Source organism: Meleagris gallopavo, chromosome 6 (genome assembly GCF_905368555.1).
Source record: "Meleagris gallopavo chromosome 6, MGAL_WU_HG_1.1, whole genome shotgun sequence".
Classification (NCBI taxonomy): Eukaryota; Metazoa; Chordata; class Aves; order Galliformes; family Phasianidae; genus Meleagris; species Meleagris gallopavo.
This window is the reverse complement of record NC_139409.1, coordinates 5,756,748-5,771,538: the sequence shown is the minus strand read 5'-3', so window position 1 is coordinate 5,771,538 and position 14,791 is coordinate 5,756,748. Positions and strand designations below refer to the sequence as shown.

The 14,791-nt window shown below is 42.6% G+C and overlaps 1 protein-coding gene across 1 annotated transcript in view; it reads left to right on the top strand.

Annotated features, from left to right (window-relative positions):
* The window catches only part of ACVR2B (activin A receptor type 2B), a 94,365-nt gene extending 81,197 nt beyond the window's left edge, over positions 1 to 13,168 (top strand). The window contains exons 8-11 of the mRNA XM_085226976.1: positions 3,592 to 3,706; positions 4,724 to 4,862; positions 6,515 to 6,645; positions 8,098 to 13,168. Coding sequence (XP_085083102.1) covers positions 3,592 to 3,706; positions 4,724 to 4,862; positions 6,515 to 6,645; positions 8,098 to 8,292 — 580 coding nt within the window. The 3' untranslated portion in view covers positions 8,293 to 13,168. The remainder of the gene's footprint in view (positions 1 to 3,591; positions 3,707 to 4,723; positions 4,863 to 6,514; positions 6,646 to 8,097) is intronic.
* The last annotated feature ends 1,623 nt before the right edge of the window (positions 13,169 to 14,791 follow it).

Here is a 14,791-nt window from a genome sequence, read left to right as displayed (position 1 = left end):
TTTTGCAAGGGTGTCCCTGCACACACTCCCCCCAGGACTTTGAGGTTGGGGGGAGCTGTGGGCTGGTGAAAGGCCTGCAGCTGCCTCTGTGCTGCTCCTGGGGCTGACCCTGTGCCCCTGACATTTGTCCCCACGAAATAAAGGCAGCGGTGTATGCAGGAAAATTCCTGAGGGTGGGGAGCTGCAGGAAGGCTTTAAAGCAACAGATCGTGCTCGTTAATTTTCCCATCCATTTAGCAAATGACAAAAGATAGAGAACACGCTGCTAGGGTGAGCTGAGTCCATACCTACAGAAGGGGGATTTCAGGACATAGCGGATTTCCCTTGGATTACCCCACACTTTTGCATTAAAAAAAAAAACAAAACCAAAAGCACAACACGGAATACTTTTTATAGCCAAGGATATCATCGAATGGGTTAATATAATATGTGCAGAGCTGCTGGAAGGCCAGGTGGGACTCCCTGAGTCGCAGCTCTGCAGACTTTGAGCAAACTCGTAGGACTGTGGTCCCGGCACAGCAGGAGGTTATAGGATCGCTCCTCGGTGCTAAAGTGCCCCCACGTGGAAGCTGAAAATAAAATCTCTAGTGGCAAAATGGGGTTAATGCACAAACTACTTGTTGTCCACTCACCCCTTGATTAAAGCATGATGCTGAAAAGCATATTTTCTCATTTTCGGGGCACTTTCCTTTATCAGTGGCTGTTCGAGGAACCTTTTGAATGAGTGATGGTGTTAGTGGGAACTGTTGTGGGTGTGGGTTGGATCAAGCCTTTCTCCCGTTCCTTGAGATATTTGTGTTGAGATCATGCTTGCCAGCTTCGTGTGGTTGTGGAAAGAAGGAAAACAGGGAAAAATGGGGAAATTTGTAGATATGAAGTTTGAAATTTGGAAAAAATGTCTTCTCAGAAAGAGTGGTGATGCACTGCACAGGCTGCCCAGGGAGGTGGTGGAGTGGAACACGAGGAAGGTCTTCCAGATACATGCAGGTGTGGCACATGTAGATGAGGGTCAATGGGCATGGTGGGGTTGGGCTGATGGTTGGACTTGATGATCACAGTGGTCTTTTCCAAACTTACTGATTCTATTTTTCTGTGATGGGAAAAATAGAAGCAGAAAGGGAAATCCCCACATTCTGTGTCAATATGTAATTAACTGCAGTGCAAGTAGACAGGAGCAGCAAGCACTCATGCAATGATTCTGGCTTCCATTTCACTTCACTTGGGAAAGGTGTGGTTCAGGCAGTGCCGTGTCATGTCTGTGAGGTCCTGGCTGAGCCACAGCTTTGCAAGAATCTCGTGTGCAATCTCTACCATCCCAGAGGGTGTAATCCCCTAATGCCGACCGAGCAAAGTCGTTTATCCGTGTCATTAGGTGATGGCTGTTTTCTGAGCCTGTAGGGAAACTGCTATAGCATGGGAGCTGTCAGTCTCTAAGATAGCATGTATTAGGTCATACATATGTAGTGGTGTTTTTATGTGCAACAGAGATCTACAAATGTTTTACAGGCTCTAAAAGGCCGGCTGTTTCCCTAGAAACCCCATGTCCCTAGGAGGCAGTTTGTTGGGGTTCCCTTCAAAGCTGTAAGGGGAATAACCCATTTCCCCCACACTAAGCCCCAAGCCACAACTGCCCATCGTGCCATGTTTAGCTCACTGTGAGCAAATCCTTTCTTCTGATGTTTTAAGCTAAGAATGAGGCTTGGGTGACATGAGATGACTTTAGCACATGGTGCTTTGCACTGGTGTGCTGGTATCCAAGGCCACAGCCAGCAGTCCTTCTCTCTGGTCCAGCAGTTTCTCTCTTCCCAAGGAATTTTGACAGGTCGCTCTGGTGCAGAACAATTGTATCTGCCCTCGTTAATTATTTTATGCAGGCCTGCAATGTCCTGCAATCAGCAGGGTCACTGAGTGAATTGATGATAGGGAAATTATAATGCTGAGCATACAGGACAATTGCCATCTGCTGTCTAAGGTCTGTAATTTAATTATATTACCAAACATTCCTTTTCAGATGAAAATGCAGGAAGCCTCGGGAACAGGGCTGGGCTGGTCAGGCAACTAAGTGGGATCCTATCCCCCCTCATTGGCTCCTGCGGGCTCACCTGAGCTGCCCTGAAACAGCAGTGCTGTAGCACAGGGCTGACACGAATGTCCCTTTATAGTCATCTTCAAGCTCAGAGCCACCATCTCCACTTGCAGAGGAATAATTCTGAAAAATTCTGATCCTGGCAGCTCATCTCAGTGTGGGTTCACCCTCCCCCTCCCCCACTTGCTTTCCAGCCCAGGGGAGATCGATCCAGCAATTAAAACAGAAGTATAATAGATGGCAACGGCAAAAGCCTGCAGAAGCAGTGACCAGAGTCCCACTGGCATCTGCTAATTTCCAGGAAGATGTCATGGAATCATAGAATGGCTTGGATTGGAAGGGACCTCAAGGATCATGAATCTCCAACCCCCCTGCCACAGGCAGAGCCACCAACCTCCACATTTCATACCAGACCAAGCTGCCCAGGGTCCAATCCAACCTGGCCCTGAACACCTCCAAGGATGGGGCATCCACAGCCTCTCTGGGCAACCTACATCTTCCCTCCTTCAATTGAAAGCCATTTTCCTTGTCCTGCTGTTATCTACCCGTGTAAAGAGTTGACTTCCCTCACAGAATCACAGAATGGCCAGGGTTGGAGGGGACCTCAAGGATCATGAATCTCCAACCCCCTGCCACAGGCAGGGCCACTGACCTCCCCTCCTGTTTGTAGGCTCCCTTTAGGTACTGGAAGGCTGCAATGAGGTCACTTCGCAGCCTTCTCTTCTCCAGGCTGAATAAGTCCAACTCCCTCAGCCTGTATTCGTAGGAGAGGTGCTCCAGCCCCGTCTGTGCTTAGTAGAGGCATTTGGGTTATGCTTTTAGTCGTATTTTAACTTTGAGTGAGCCCCAAGCAGTCTGACAGTTGGACTTGGTAATCTTTTCCAAATCTTCCATTTGGAATGGAATGGGATGTATATATGGGCCTTTTTTTTTAGCATGCACTTCTTTCGATACCTTTTGTAGGGGATGGGAGGGATACAGAGTTATCCAGTAGTGTGAAGTCTTACTCAGAGTGCAAGTGAGAAACTCACTGATCATCCATCCTGTTGTCTGTATTTTATTTTGAGAGTAATTTACCCAGGACTTCTGCTGTCTCTGTCCCTCCTGAGGCTGTGCTTTCTCTCCCTCCTTTGCCCTTTTGCCATCCCTGTGCCCTGTTCCTCTCTGGGCTAAGAGAGGGGCAGCTCGACAGGGTTGGAATGCATTCCTCTGGTAGGCAGGGCTTGAGGATGCTTGGGGTTATGTGCCTGAAGTGCAGTGTGAGATCCTGCAGAGAGCAGGAGCACAGACTTTCACATCCCACATGGCTCCTAACCCAGCAGCACAGGGCTGTCCACATGCATCTTACAGACACCAATAGCAGGGAGCAGCTGGGGAAGGAAGGAAGAAAGGAGCAGATCAACCCAGGACTGCTTGACCTAGAGATCACAGCGTGGTGCGTTACACTCTGATTCAGCCCTGTGCCATAATAAACCCTTCCAAACCTGCCTCTTATCTGTCTGTAGGGACTTCAAGAGTAAAAACGTCTTGCTGAAGAACGACTTAACGGCAGTGCTAGCTGATTTTGGTCTTGCTGTACGGTTTGAACCTGGAAAACCTCCAGGGGACACTCATGGACAGGTAATCGTTATCTTTCAAAATTAGATTGTAAAAAGTCAGGCCAGCCACAGCTCCACCTGTGTGGGAGTGGTTTGTACAGGTGCAGACTGGAGGCTGAGAGATCACCTTTATCGCAGTTTATCTCCATATAGCTTTCCTCATTTTTGCTCCCTTTCTTTAGATTTTTCTAGGATTTTCCACACTTTTTCACATCTAGGCTTCCCCTTGTCCCCACTTCCCCAGGTAATAGCAAAATCATGATGAGAAATCCCTCATTTCAGTTCCCAGTTTAAAAAGTGCTTTCTGCCACATTCTGCTCTTCCTTCTCTACATCACAGCCTACAGTTCTGCCATCTACGTCACCATGGGTATCCAAGGAGTTCTGTATGGCTTTTCAGCTAGAATGAATACACCTAGATGTGCATGATGGTGAGGAGAGGGCATCCTTTCCAAACCAGGGCTAAGTGGACTTTGCAGGGTCTGTGCTTTACCATTCCTGTGGATGTAGGAAGCTGGTTTTATCCAGGGCACTCATGCCTATACTTTTTCCTACCACTTCAGAATACATCGATTTTACTCTTCTTTTATATATTTTTAGTGAAAGGGGCTTGAACTTTCCATGACTTCAATAACCGACTCTGCCTTGACCTCGAGGTGTCGTGCCTGTCTCCAAGGGCAGTGTTTTCTCATGCAGCATGTGCTGCTGGAGCAAGATGCAGTGGGATGCAGAGGATTTCATCTGCACTCACCATGCCTCGCTGCATCTGAATTAGACCTATAGCATACACTGAATGTATATCACACACATAGTCATCGTGCACTTCGGCTTTTTTCCTTCAGGTAGCTTATGTAGACTGAAGTGAACCTAACACAAATCGATGTTAGAAGGCACAGCCCACTTTTGGTTGTTTTCCAAGTGAGGTGCAAATTTAGCAGAAGTAGCCTACAGGCTAATGAAGGCAGATGTCATTCATCTCTGACCAACAGAGGCTGACGGGTCCAACTGGAATTTAACTCGAGCTGTTTCTTTCTCTGCAGGTGGGAACAAGGAGGTATATGGCTCCTGAAGTGTTAGAGGGAGCAATCAACTTCCAACGGGATGCTTTCCTGAGAATAGACATGTACGCAATGGGACTGGTATTATGGGAGTTAGTCTCCAGATGTAGAGCAGTTGATGGTAAGAATAAAGATCTCCTCTGCCCCGGGGAATGGCTTTGTTTCAGCACGGTTTGTCGGCCCACAGAATGGCCTGGCTCTGTTCAAAATAAATTAAAAATCAATGCCATGTTTTCATTAGACAGCTAAGTTGTTTTTCATTTGCTTGTTTCTTAATGTAAGCTGTTATTCTCTGTGGTTAAGAATCTTCGTGGTGTTCAAGTTTCAAAGTGCTTCTTTTAATACCGCAGTGTTCCCTTTCTCAGGATTTTTATCCTAAAATGACGCTGCAAAATGGGATTTATTTTCTGTCCAAGCAGCACATCGGTTCTCTGGTGCATCCTTGCCATTTGCAGGATCTTGTTCTTGGTCAGGGAAGCTGCAACTCCTTGTGACAATATGGGTGCTCCACACTGAATATCAAGCTCATGAATTAATAGCACCTTACCTGGACTTCAAACATGAATGTTAATGTTGTAGTAGCACTGAGGTCCTTGATTATAATCAGGATGTGTACCTAGCTATGTGTTTTTTCAAAAAGTTCCTGTGGATCATATAAAATGCCACAGGAGCAGGGATGAAGGGGAGTTAAGCTTAAACTCACAAACTTCTTTAATTCAGAAGTGATACTGTGCAAATTGCATCACTTCACTGTGCAGATCTGTTGCATCGTTATGGTCAAAACTGTGTCTGCTGGCTTCAGTGACAAATAGTCCCTGTCTTTCAGTGAGTGTGATTTCTGAAACAGTGTTGTCAATTCCTTTTGTTAGGATAAGTTGTGAGTGTGGTGTGACTAACAGCAGGTTTGTCTTGGTGATCACTAGCACAACTTGTTATAGCTTTGATTCCTCTTTGAAGATGAGGAATAGAAGGTCACAAACATTATTGTGTTGTCTGTTGGAACAAGCATTTCAGTTTGTTCCACTGACGGGCATCATGTCAACAAGAACAATGATAAGATATTTTAGTGATTGGCTTTTTTGTTGTTGATTTTTTTTGTTTGTTTGTTTGCTTGCTTTAAGTACCTAAACATAATTTTCTAGGTGTCGCAGTTCACGACCAACTAAAGTGGTTGGCTCTTTGATTTTAGTCTGCAAAAAGCCTTCTTGAATTATCTTTGCTATTGAAAGAGATCACTCTTTGCTTCTGGGAAACCATAAGTAATGCAACCAAGCATCCTGAAAAAGTCCATCAGTTAAGCTGGGCTGTGCTTTTTGAGAGGGCATCTACACATTGCCAAAGGCCAAGTGACGTTTACATGAGCAGAAGTTATTGCTGCAGTCTGGAGGCTGCACTGACACTTCATAACAGTTCTCTCATTCTCTTGGCCCAGAGCAGTTCACAGCCATAACTGGTAGAACTAAAGCATTCCAAAATCATTTTGCACTTTGGAGCTAGCACCTGGGACAAGTGCATCTGGCTCTACCTGGTAAGAGCTGACTTAAATCTAAGAACAAGCCAGGTCAAAAAGAGATTGCAAGTGCTGTGTACGCTTGACCTTGCTACTCAGTGCCTAAAGTGAAATTATGCTCATGCCAAAACCTTCCTTTAGGTTGTTTTGCTGCGATGGGTTGAGGAGCCGTGCCTTGTGCATGGGGAGGATGCAGCTCTGCAGAGGCTGTGGCTGAACACAGGCCATTTCCTTACTAACCCAATTCTTCATGTGCACTGTAGGTCCAGTGGATGAATACATGCTGCCTTTTGAAGAAGAAATAGGTCAGCACCCATCCCTCGAGGACCTGCAAGAAGTGGTGGTTCACAAGAAGATGCGCCCCATCTTCAAGGATCATTGGCTGAAACACCCTGTATGTCCCCCTTTGGTTGATGGGCAAATGTTTTTTCCTGCATGATGGGAATGAGAGATGTGGCTATGTGTTAGCTTCAAAGGGAAAATATGCAGGAAAACGGTGTTCTGGGAATCTGGCAGCCTCGAGGCACAAACTAAACTGCAGGTGACCTTCATGTCCTCACCACTGCCTGGTACTGTCGTAGCACAATCTTTGGCAGAGAACACTTCCCCTTTCCCTTTGTTCCTTTTTGTGTTTAGAGGATAAACCAGCTGATTAAAATCAGCAAATGAACATGGAACGTGTCGTGGAGCGTTTGTTTAGCAGGACTCATTTAATATGGTGAAATAACGGAAGGGAAAGTCCCATTCATTGAGAAAGAGAGAATGGTGCATACCAGCACAGACGTATTCCTTGCAAGCTAGATAGCATGCAAGACTTGAACCATTTTTTCAGGAAAAATTAATTAGATGTGAAGGCAAACAGACAACGAAATAAAGTGCAGTGTGGGTTTCCCAGAGGTAGATCGTTTCAGATGAGCATTTTCAGTAAGTGAGCTGATTTTTTCAGACTGGGAAAGGAGGGAGAAGATTGTGAAATCTCACAGGGCTTCAGTGAGAAGCTAAATGCCTCTGTTTGGACCAAACTGCTGCTGTTTAGGCTGGACTCAGGTGTACTAATGCATTGCCTGGAAGTTATCTACCTGCTGAGTGTAGGGAAAGACAAGTGTGGTAGTTTCTGGGTGAGTGGGATTCAAACAGAGCTGTACTCTTCCAGCAGTATTCATTGAATCATACAATCACAGAATGGTTTGGGCTGGAAGGGACCTTTAAGATCATCCAGTTCCAACCCTCTGCTATAAGTACGGATACCTCCCTCTAGACGAGGTTGCTCACAGACCCATCCAGCCTGGCCTTGAGTGCTTCCAGAGAGGGGACATCCAGAGTCTCACTGGACAACCAGTTCAGTGTCTCACCACCCTTACAGCAAAGAATTTCTTCCTAACATGTAGTCTAAGTGTTGTTTTGAGGATTGTACAGAAGCAATTGCAAACAAAGCTATGGTTTCATAGTAACTGATACAGTGCTGCCAGCACTGGTGGTTTTATCATGGGAATTGTAACACTTCATGTCTTGTCTTCTAAAGCTTTAAATGCTCAATTTCATTATGTACTTTGATGTGGAAAAAAAAAGTACTTTCAGGTCTATGAAAAAAAGCAGATGTGAGCAAAGCCCTCAGTCTTAGAAACTGTAAGTTCAAAAAAACCTGATAACACACATGTTGAGAGTACCTTGTAAAACAAATCTCATGATAGAATCACAGAATCATTTGAGTTGGACGGGATCTTTAAGGTCCGTCTGGATCCCAACTCGCCTGCCACCAACAGGGAGACCCGCAGCTCGGTCAGCTTGCTCAGAGTGCTGGTTTGCACATTGTGGAGGCTTTTATCTTCCCTTTCTCTCTCCTCAGGGCTTGGCGCAGCTCTGCGTGACCATCGAAGAGTGCTGGGACCACGACGCAGAGGCTCGGCTCTCGGCAGGCTGTGTCGAGGAGCGCATTGCTCAGATCCGCAAATCCGTAAACGGCACTACCTCGGACTGCCTTGTCTCCATCGTGACGTCCGTCACCAACGTGGACTTGCCGCCCAAAGAGTCCAGTATCTAAGTCCTGGTTCGCTTTTGTCTTTCCAGACTCAGTGGATTTGAAAAAAGTTTAAAAAAAAAAAAAAAAGAAAAGAAATAGAAAACACGCGAAGAAAAAAAAAAAAACCACAAAAATCCAACAAACACGTGAATGCAGCTGCTATTTTATCTTGACTTTTTATTATTATTGTTATTATTATTATTATTTTTTTTTTTGGATTGGATCAATTTTACCAGCACATTGCTCTACTGTATTAACAAATGGACATTTCAGCAAGCATTCAGGTGCCGACTAATGAATGCAGAAAAGGTGCAGGTACCTCAGAACCTCAACAAACTCACTTCAGTTGTTTTGTTGTTGTTGTTGTTGTTGTTGTTTTTTAAATTGAGTTTTCTGGGTTTCTCTTTATCAGTCTGTCTTCTGAGCAGAACATCTGTGACATAAAGGAAAACCACCTATCATCTTAGAAAACGCAATGCTGCAAACTTTGGAGGAAACTTAAGACTGTTACATAAGATTACACCTTCCTCAAAAGGATTTTTTCCCCATTTTGTTTCGTTCCTGGGTTCTGTTCCGTGTTGGGTTATTTTATTTGGAAGTGAGCTTCAAAAAAAAAAAAAAAAAAAACAAAAAAAAAAAACACAGCAGATGTGTCTTTTACGGATCTAACGGGTGTCATTGTAACATGGAAAAAAGTAACTGGGCGGAGAATGTTAATTCTTGGTGGTAGAATTGAAGGGGGGAGCGTAGAATAGGGGTGGGGAGAGCGACGTTGGACTTGGCAGCATTTGGGGAAACATCATTTGCTATGGAGCTACTTCTCAGGTAATCATTAGAGGAGGGGAAGGACATTTCTGGGCAGAGTATTAACAGCTGCAGTGTATGGAGAAAGCAGAATTAAAGAGCCAGTGGTTGCAAGCAAGGCACTGGTTAGTTCTTCCTCTAGTATCTGGCGCTTGGGTGGTAAAAGAACAAAGCAGAACTGTAATTACCTTCTATTTTTTAAATCCGGATAGTAACAGGAAGAACGCTTTTTAAGAAGTGTAATTGGAAGAGGTGGGAAAGTGTATTCTTAGGAGAAAATACTGGAGGATAGGAAGATGTTTGCATCTCTCTTGAAGTGTAAGTCAGTGCAGGAAATGTTGCCCTCGGGGTTGATTATCTGCCAGCCCAACCACTGGCACAGATGGTGCAGGGCGGGGAAGTGTGAACGCTGGCTCTGTAGTTTTTCTTTGTTCTTTAATTTGGGGTTGTAGGGAGGTGGAAATTACCTGAACCAGTGGCAGCTGGCTCCTGTAGCACCCGAGAAGCCCATGAGCTGTACAGTTATAGACTGCAGAGGTAGCTGAGCAGCAGCAGTGATCCTCAGCATCGCTCAGACTGGTTCTTTGATGCTGCTTTCTCCGTACTCTGCGACTAAACTCTTTTCGTCTTAAAGTGGTGCATATTCTGAAATACCATTACTCTTATTATGCCATAAACTTGCTCTAGTCAGTGAATGTTCCTAATGCTGCTGATTCAACATTGAGATATTTTTTTAATTTGCAAAAACATGCAATGTTTAGAAAAAGGAAAAAGAAAAAAAAAAAAAAAAAAAGAACACAAAACACACACACACATACACACGTTACGTGGCTTCCGAGGCTTAAACTGAAAAAAAAAAGAATTAAAAACTTCATGACCACAGACCACCTCAAACCAGAAATACCTCAGAATTTTCTACTTGTATGAGTTTTATTATATATTTTGTTAGTTGTGTTGTCTTGTAGTAAGTATATTTTAATGTAAGTTGGCTTTTATGACAAGGGAGTTTTAAAAAAAGAAAAAAAAGAAAAAAAGTTCCAAAATCTTTTAGGAAGTGCTACCGTTGTTTTTATTTTGTTGTCGTTGTTGTTGTTTGTTTTATAAAGCACCATTGTAAATAACTATACAGTTGTAGAATAACTGCCTATATAAGGTACCTGGGCATTATTCACACTTATTTGTGAAGGCTGTTTCCATTCTGTGTTTTATTTTTATTTTTGTCTGTTTCAGTGAAAGGACAGTACATCTTTTTCTTTTTTTTTAATGTTATTTTGTTTTATTTTTTGATCTTTGAATCTAACATGAATTCTATGTCTTGCTAGACTGACAAAGTTATATCCATTGGATGGCCAGAACTTTCAGATTTCTCCTTCTATTAAGCCAAAATGCAGTGCTGAGCTAATCATCCTTTGAGAAGGAAAAAACAAACAGAAAAATCAAAAGTCTGTACATGAATTGGACTTCTTGTCGCTGCCAAGCTGTCAGCATGGACCCTTGCACAAATGGAATTTATTAAGCAAACAAAAATCACTAATTGGAGAAAATGTGGAGACACTATAGAGTAAATTGAAATATATCTCTTAAAAAAAATATAGCTTTAAAACCTAGAGATCACAAATGAGGACGCGGTCCTTTCTCTCGAAGAGACATTAAGATAGTTGCCTTAATTTGTCTATCTGAATAAAGTCTTAACCTATTCTTTCAAGTTATTGAATGTATATTGCATATTAGTGTGTACACACATGTAACTGTATTTCCGTGTGTAGGTTTGGAAGTTTCTGTTTCTTAATGTGATTCTGTTCAGAACACGGTGACAAAAGCAGGCAGGATGGTACTGGTTGGACCCAGATGATGGTGCTGGAGGGGCTGATGTCTTCGAGCTGATGCTGCAACATGCCCATGCTGAACATGAAGCGTGTAGGGAGCTCTTCTGGTGTCGTGACATAAGTCGCTCGCTTCATGTTAAGCATGGTCATAAAGTTTTGCAAGGATCGGCATTTTTCACATTCTAATACATTTCTGCACTGAGATTTATATAAAAATGTGACTGTGTTTTAGAAGTGAAGTGATGTAAGGGGGGGTGGAGTCTAGAACAGAATTAAGACTGAGCGAATGCTTGTTTCGAGGTGGGCGTGCTCTGTGTTCCCCAGGAACGGGAGCTGGCTCACATTGCTGCAGAAAGAAAAAAGCTGTACTGTCTTTTAACTATCAATATCTGTTTGCTGTTCTGGATTTTTTTCCTTCGGCATTCTGTATAATGGCTAAAACAGGCTTATTACAGCAGTTGCTTTTTTATCGTGATTTCTTTAAGAAGCTTTAAAGTATTTATTGAAAGTGCCATATGATTTTAATAGCCTATTAGACAGTCTCGTAAACCTTCTCTTTTGAGAAGGCATACACAAAAAGTCTCGCGTGTAGCTTATCTGATTGTGGGGAGCTGTGCCAACGTACAAAGCTTGACCGAATGTTGATTGTAAGTGTTACCAACTTCCCTGGTCTACTGCTTCCTTATAGATCATCTTGTCAACAGGATTCAGCAACTGACTTTTAAAAGAATTTCCAAAATGCACGTGTGCTCAGATAGAAATTTTAAATGTGTGTTGAGTTTTGTGTCTTGCTGCCACAGCAGAGAGGGGTATTCTGAATTTTTGCCTATTTACAAAATCCTGTCAGTTTCTCTGAAGTGGTCCTTTTAGTTGGTATTTATTTTATTAATGAAGGAAAGCTCTGATGAACTTACTGGTCTTTCAATACTTGAGCTGTCAAGCAAATAGTTTCCTCACTGCTAACGTAGCATTTGAACTCACAATGACAATTTTGTTTTGTTCAGTATCACGGAGGCTTTTTCCTAGCCAGCATTGGGCACATCCGTAGGTGTAGCTGTAATAAGCAGTCGTGACTCTTTCCCCCTTAACACTCCCATGAACGTGATGGGTACAACATATGTTATAAATTTCACTCCCTGTTCAGATTTTATTGATTTTATAATCAATGTATGATTTTATTGTTGACCTTCTTCTCTTGTGTAGCGGTTTAGGTAAATATTAACCTTGAATATTGTGGGCAGTTCTGTCGATGTTAAAAATTTTCCGTGACTTCAGGAGCCAGGATTCTCTTCTCTCTGGTCTAATGACCCTTAAGAACTTATTGTGCTGGCTGTGTTGGTTTCCTGGGTGAAGGAAGCTCACGTTTTGAGGTTGGAAATAGCTAAAATTGCATTTTTGAGATGACAGAGCTGTGACTTGCTAATATAATTGCATTAGTACAGCAAGGTTCATATTGAAATTTATGTGCACGAGAGAAGGCTATAAACCAGTCTAACCATCAGTGAAATGACATCTGCCTTACTCTTCTGTTGAAGGACTTTAGCTAGTCCTGATCATGGAGTTTTCTCTAGTGAAGACAAAAAGAAAAACGCTTTTTATTTTGCTTCATTCTTTTGCTGAAATTCTCATAGAGCATAAGCTATGTTAGGTCAAGTTACACCTATGGCAATGCCAAGGTCTTTCTGTTTACGTTTGTTTCAAAAAAAAAGGGATGTGAGTATCCCCCAGTAACTCCGTTGCGTTACTTAGGTCTTGTGATTCACTGCTGTTTCTGTTGAAGTTATTCGTTTCAGCAGGAGCAGCACTGGGTCTGCTCAGTAGTGTTGCCGGTGGGTACTTCCAGGTTGGCTGGATAGGCCTTTCCAATTAGGAACTCTGATCTCCCTTAATATCACCCCGTAGAAACTGGAGAGCTCAAATTCTGTTCCTCCTGTGCTGCTTTCTGGGCAGACTGTTAGGATTTTCCTGTTTTGCAGGTGAAAGATGTAGTTTCACTTAGAATGGAAGAAACTCCTATTGCAGAGGAAGGAGCTGGTTGATAGCATTGTGACAGTGCTGTTGTTGCAGTCCTCTACAAGCCACACTCCCCTTGAGAAGTATCTAAGCAGGAAGTGTCCCACAAACTATTATCACTTTTACATACAGAATATTGTTTGGTAACATTGTAAATAAAATAGACTATATAATAGAGGAAAATAAGGACATTTTGACTTTTTTACTTTTGGAAATATATATATATATATTTTAGTTACATATACAAACAAAAATTCTACATTGTGTGAGAATTCTTTTATACCACAAATTATTTTTGTAACGTCTAATATGTTTCTGCAGGGAAAAGGGAGAATGGCGTGTGTACGCACAGCGAATAAATATATATATATATAATGTTTAAATTAAATGTGCACTACATCAAAGTCTAGAGGATAGAACAAGTTTAGCGTGAGGAGCAAGTCTGGATGTACTTGGACACGCTTTGAGGGCGGCACTGACTGTGTTTAACAGGTTATCTTGCATGTCACATCCCTTCTGCTAAAGATGCTTGTTGCTTTTTTATGACCATCTTCAGTTTAACCAGGAAGAGTGTTTTCATGCATTCATGCAAGTATCCGTGTGTGAGCAGTGTGTCTTGACATATGCTGTGATGCTGCAGTGAGTTGTGAAGGCAGGGTGTTAGGAATTTGTGGAGACCAAATAGGCTGATCTCGCTCACTGCCGTATCCGTTTATAGCAGCTGTGTCTGCTGCATTGACAATATGATCTGTAAGGAGCTGTTGCCAGCAAAGTCTTGATAAAAGCATTTCCTAGAAGTTCCTTCCCTCTGAAGTGACACAAATAATCAGACTTCACCAGGATGCTCAGATGTGTTCCCAACGGCAGATTTCACAGTTTGGGTTGGCAGCACTAAAAAAAAAAAAAAAGAGCACTGTCATGTCCAGAGTCCTACTTAGAAAAAGAGCATTCCTAATTGTGTAGCCAAACTAAGGTATACTAAAAATATTAAAGAAAAATACTGCTAATGTTTTCACGTGAGCTGACTTTTCCTTTCGGACCTAAAAATCACTCCATTCTTTAGCTTTCCTAGTCTTGACAATTAAGTGTCAGCAGGGTGAAAGTTACTGAAGAAAACTTAAAGCCAAACAATGCACTGTGCTGCTTGGAAGGTTTTTTGACAGCGTGCCTTCTGAAATTGGTGCTTGAATGACTGAGAGCAGGCTCCTGCCATTGCTGAATCCTACTGTGTTCTTGGTGAAGTCCTGGCCCTGTGGAAGCTTCCATCTGATTCAGTGGGACCATGAGTGTGTTTGTGTTCCTGGTCATTGCCCTCATTCACTCACTCACTCACTCACTCACTCACTCACTCACTCACTCACTCACATGGGACTTCTTTTTTAATATAGTAGTTTTAGGATGAAGACCTGTTCCCTGACTGAAGTAATAACCTCTGGGTAATCCTTTTTGTCGGGACACATCCACAGAAAGAGATCATGCTTGTGTTACGTCCATCCAGCTGTTCTGAAATGTAATGCTATTCTGTTGTGCCTTTATTTTTCCATGTAAAAGCAACTGCTGTAAGTTTTTTTTTTTTCCCTTTAACTAGTTTTTATGTTTCTTTTTCTGTCTAAAACAAACAAACAAACAAACCAGTTTTCATTGCCCAGCTGTTATTTCTGGATGCAGTCTGTGATCCAGGTATTTCAAGAACCAATTACCTCAAACCTCATGTTAAACAGTGTTGCTATCTGGATTCTCCTTGATACTACAATATTGTAACATACACAAACAGGAACCTTGCTATGTATGGGTGTTTATATATATGTATCACATACATATATGCGTGTATGTGTTAGATATATATAAATGGAAAGTGATCCCCAAGGACTGAAGGA